We start from the raw sequence: 5580 nt of genomic DNA, 5'->3' as shown, positions 1-5580 counted from the left end.
CTGAGCTTGGCGAAGCCCTGCCGAGATCGCCGCTACTTCCACCACCAGCCGCCGTGCTGTTGGATCTCCATCAACCTCTCCTTCCCCTTGCTGGATCAAGAAGGAGGAGACGTCTTCCCCAACCGTACGTGTGTTGAACGCGGAGGTGCCGTCCGTTCGGCACTAGGATCTTCAGTGATTTGGATCACGACGAGTACGACTCCCTCAACCCCGTTCTCTTGAACGCTTCCGCTCGCGATCTACAAGGGTATGTAGATGCACTCCTCTCTCTCGTTGCTAGATGACTCCATAGATTGATCTTGGTGAAGCGTAGAATTTTTTTATTTTCTGCAACGTTCCCCAACATGTAGATCATGGCCTTCTCTTTCAAACCCTAGAGAATCAACAAGTTTTGATGGCTAGGGAGGGAGATCGGGCGAGTTTGAGCTTTAGGGAAACAATGGAGCAATGGGGATAAGAGGTAGGTCTTTTGGGGGGAAAACACCTCCTTTATATAGTGGGGGCTCAAATCCAACCGTCATGTGATGTGCCCATACTCAAGCGTTACTACTGCTTAGAGAAGCGGTACTACCACTTAGAGTAGTTTCTCCGCGGCCCACGAGTATTGAACCAATGCAAGAACGGTAGTTCCACCGGAGCAGTATTACTGCCTATGACTAGCGGTACTACTACTAATTGTCAAAGGGCAGTGCCATAGCGACCCACGAGTATTGAACCAATACAAGAACGGTAATTCCGACAAAGCAGTATTACCGCCTATGAACAGCGGTACTACCGAACAAATAGCAGTCGAATGAGCAGTGCCAGAGCGGAGATACCCATAAACGATACTACCGTTGCACTATCGTGGAACTATGGCGAATTGGCTCAAGGACAACAGAAGACTTTGCCCTAGCGGTAGTGGCCACGGTACCCTCTAGCGGAAGCAAAAGTCATACATTTTTGGAATTCCTGAAGTAATTTTTGAATTTGCGAACATTTATCAAAATCGCAAGTTATTTTGCATTTACGAACATTTTTTGAATTCATGAACATTTTTCAAAATCATGAACAATTTTTCTAATTCTCAAACATTTTCTAAAGTCCAAAACATTGTTTGTATTCATATATATTTTTTGAAATTTTGAATATATTTGGACCTCACAAAGACTTTATGAATTTGCAAACATTTTTTGAAATCGTTAACTTTTTGTGGTACTCGTGAACATATTCCAATATTACGAACATATTTGTTTAATTCTCGAACATTTTTTGAAGGGAAGAACATTGTTTGAATTTGATTTTCTTTAAATTATTGAACATTTTTGGAATTGAAGAAGAACTTTTTAAATTTGCGATCATTTTTAGAAATTGAAACATGCTTTGAATTTGTGAATTATTTTTGTATTCATGAACATTTTTTAATTCCTGAACATTTTCCAAAATCACGGATAATTCTTTTAATTCTCGAACATTTTCTAAAGTCGTGAATATTGTTTGTATTCAGGTTTTCGTAAAACAGAATTTAAATTCACAAAGAACTTTTTGTATTTATGGCAATTTCAGAAACGTGAACATATTTTTGTGTCCTGAACATTTCGCAAAACCACGAACACATTTTTTAGAATTTTCAAACATTTTCTGAAGTCACGACCATTTTTTGAATTCATGATTATTTTTCGAACATTTTTTGAATGCAGAGACAACTTTTTGAATTTTTGAACATTTTTCAAAATCAGAAATATATTCTGTATTCTCATTTTTTTAATTCGTATTTTTTTTAACATAATGAACATATTTTTGTAAGTTATCGGATATTTTCTGAACTCGTGAACATTATTTGAATCATGATTACATTTCTGAACATTTTCTGAAACAGTGAACATTTTTTTCAATTTGTGGACTTTCTTTGAATTTGCAATTGTTTTAGATCGTGGATATATGTTGAATTCAGGAACATGTCTTCTATCCTTTAACATTTTTTAATTCATGAAGATTTTTCAAAATCCTGAACATTTCTTTAATTCTCGAAATTCATTTCAAGCGGCAAACACTGTTTGCATTCTAATTTTTTTAATTTATGAAAATATTTGGAATTCATGAAGAAATTTGAGAATCTGTGAATATTTTTCTAAATGATGATCATTTTTCGTATTCGCAAACATCTTCAAAATCACGAACACCTTTTTAATTGTCGAACATTTTCTGAAGTTGTGAACATTCTTTGAATTCATTATTTCTTTTTCAAATTACCAGAGAATATTTTGAAGCCAACATTTTTTAACTCGCAGACATATTTTTTATTAGCGAAGTTTTCTGCATTCGTGAACATTTCAAAATCACAAAAACTTTTTTTCAATCCTCAAACATTTTCTGAAGTCGTGAACATTGTTTGAATTTATCTTTTTTTTAAATTAACATTTTTGGAAGTCCCGATTTATTATCTGAATTTGCGAACATTTTTCAAAAATCGCAAGTTATTTTATATTTATGAAGGTTTTTGGAATTCATGAACATTTGTCAAAGTATGAACAATTTTTTTAATTCTCGAACATTTTCTAATGTCCAATACTGTTTGTACTCATGATTTTTTTTAGAAATTTGGAATATATTTGAAATTCGTGAAGTCTTTTTGGATTTGCCACATTTTTCGAAATCATGATTTTTTTTGTATTTGTGAACATTTTCCACTATTAGGAACATTTGTTTTATTCTGAAACATTTTCTGAAGGCTTGAAAATTGTTTGAATTTGATTTACTTTTTGAATTTTTGAACATTTTTTTAATTGACGAAGAACATTTTAATTGGCGAAGATTTTTCAATATTTCAAACTTTTTTGCCATTTGTGAATTATTTTTGTACTTGTGAAGATTTATAATTTCTGAACATTTCCCCAAATCACGAAAAAACTAATAATTCTCGAACTTGTTCTGAAGTCGTGAACATTGTTTGTATTCATGTTTTCAAAAAAAAAAGGTATTTACGTCATTTTCAGAAAAAAGTGAACATATTTTGTATTCCTGAACTGTTTGAAAATTACGAACACATTTTTGTAGTTTTCAGACATTTTCTAAGGTCGCGACCATTGTTTGAATTCATGATTATTTTTTAAACATTTTTGGAATGCATAAACAACTTTTTGAATTTTCAAATTCAGAAATACATTTTGTATTCTTGAACTTTTTTGAATTGATGAACATTTTTTAAGAGTCACGAGCATTTTTTAAGTTATTGAACATTTTCTGAAGTCAGGAACATTATTTGAATTCATGATTCCATTTCTGAACATTTTTTGAATTCTCGAAGAAGTTTTAAATTTGCGAACATTTATCAAAATCCTAAACATATTTTGAATTCATGAATGTTTTTTCAATTCTCGAATAGTTTCTAAATTTTCTGAATTCAAGGACATTTTTTAGTTCGTGAATATTTTCGATTCATCATTTTTTTAATATGCGTTCATTTTTCAAATTCATGAAATCCTTATTAAATTTGCAAACATTATTCAAAATCGTGGACATGTTTTTATTTCCTGATCTTTTTTTATATGTGTGAACGTTTTATGAATTCGTCAATATTTTTTTGAAATCATGAACATTTTTCCAGCACTCAATCATTTTTTTTGCAATTGCAAATACTTTTGAATGCACGAACATATTTTGAATTGAGAACATTTTCAAAGTCGCGAAGGCTTTCCTAAAATCGCTAGCATATTCTACATCCTTGAATAGTTTGTGAATTCACAAAGAAATCTAAAATTCATAAAGATTTTTGAAAGTCCGCGAACATTTTTTGAAGCGACCGGTCAGACCAATAACCCGTCGGGAGAGCGCTGACCTGCGCGTTTGCGCCCCTTTGGGTGCTGTTCCTGTGTTCCATAAAATATCTAAATGTCTCATAGACTCATACTATGTGCCTCGCAAAGAATAAGCAGCGACACCATAAAACCTGTAGCAAGCTAAACAATGTGCACCAAGAGAATCTACCTCCTGGGTCGCTCTCGCTCAAAGTCGTCTCCCTCTCCTAACATGAAGGCGACAAGGGAACGTTTCCTTAGCGAAAATACATCGAAACGACCTTTCGGGATTCCTGACTCTAAATACATCGAAAATTCCAACTGGTCTTTCACTCTTTTGCATAGCTCCCCGCCCAGCATATTCCCTTCCACGCTTCCATTCCACCACCACACTGATCACGCGCCACCAGTCCACAAGCAACACCCATGGCGCGCACCGGCGCCTCTGCTTCCCTCTTCGTGCTCGTCTGCTGCCTCCTCGTGGGTTCTGTCCCGGCGCGCCTACCCGTCGAGCTTCCGACGCAAGTAGTGCCCGACGCCGTTGACCGCGTGGCCGCCGCCGAGCCGCTTCTGGACAAGCAGTTGGCGGCTGCCGAGGCGGCCAACCCGACCAAAGTCCACTCCATAACAGAGGAGGAGGAGATGGTGGTTCACCCGGCCCGCCAGCTCCCCCAGATCATCCGGTGCGGCGGCGACGACGTGGCGATCTCCGACGAGTCGCTGTCCTTCGGCGGCCAGGGCCACCAAGCGTTGAAGAGCGAGGTGCTGAAGGAGCACGGGCCGGAACAGGAGCGGCCCGGCGAGCACTCTTTCTCGGACACCGACAGCGACTCGGATTCAGACGACGAGGACAATGAGAATGGGATCATGGCGTGGTTCTGGAGGCTGGCGCGTCGCTTCTGATCGATCAAGCTTGGCCGCCCATTGTGCTGTGATATACTGTACTAGGTCTGTACTTGTGTACGCTTTTGGGAGTTTACCGCTCTGTACATAGTATATTGATGAATACTAATAAATGGCAATCGAGTGTTGTTGTACAACTCCGGAGTATGCAGCGTTTCCCCCTGTTGTTTAGAATAGATGGTGCATGTACCATGAGATATCAGCATGATACTCCACTAGTTCCTTTTGCTTTTCTTCTTCACCACTCACCGGTCGCTTGATCAAACAACTTTGTCGCTCTCTTCCTGCTAAGTAAATGAAAAACCAGCAATTGTTGGCCAGTTCAAAAAAAAAAAACAGCACGTCAGGAAAGCAGGAGATCACTCACAACACAGTTTATTTGTTTACACTATGCTGCACTGCTAGTGGCAAGGAAAGATGGCAATGAACTACAGTTGGAATATAGGACTACTTAACCAGATGTGCGTAAGAACAATTCTCAAATAAACTGAGATGCATTCTGTATGCCTCCCAGCTGCTTTGGCCATTTTCTCAGTGTTTGATTGAAGGTTTCATAGAAGAGTTGTGGGGGAAAAGGAATGTCTATAGTGACATTCTCAGGGTGCTGTATTTCATTTTGTCACTGTTTGATCGGAGGTTTTATCAAACTGATGGAGCGCTGTAATCCTTAGTCAGACTGTATGGTCGAAGCTATTTCAAAACAAAGCCTGAACTACAAACTTCAAAAGATGACGGTGTGATGATACGAAATATACTGGAGATGTGTGTACACAATTTGTCAAAATTACATTTACATAACAATTTGTTCAAGCCATGGGAAGAGTGAAACTTGTTCTTGATGCACATAGCGAAAGTACAATTGTCCCAAAATAAACCCCCGAGCACTTTCACAAGAAGGCAA

At 37.6% G+C, this 5580-nt stretch overlaps 1 protein-coding gene across 1 annotated transcript; it reads left to right on the top strand.

The window, feature by feature from the left end:
* The first annotated feature begins 4122 nt into the window (after positions 1-4122).
* Positions 4123-4813, top strand: LOC119280946. Its single transcript, XM_037561620.1, has one exon. The coding sequence runs from the start codon at positions 4203-4205 to the stop codon at positions 4677-4679; it is 477 nt and encodes a 158-aa protein (XP_037417517.1). The 5' UTR covers positions 4123-4202; the 3' UTR covers positions 4680-4813.
* The last annotated feature ends 767 nt before the right edge of the window (positions 4814-5580 follow it).

Source organism: Triticum dicoccoides, chromosome 3B (genome assembly GCF_002162155.2).
Source record: "Triticum dicoccoides isolate Atlit2015 ecotype Zavitan chromosome 3B, WEW_v2.0, whole genome shotgun sequence".
NCBI classification, from domain to species: Eukaryota; Viridiplantae; Streptophyta; class Magnoliopsida; order Poales; family Poaceae; genus Triticum; species Triticum dicoccoides.
The sequence above is the reverse complement of the archived record's forward strand: the minus strand, read 5'-3'. Positions and strand labels throughout refer to the sequence as shown.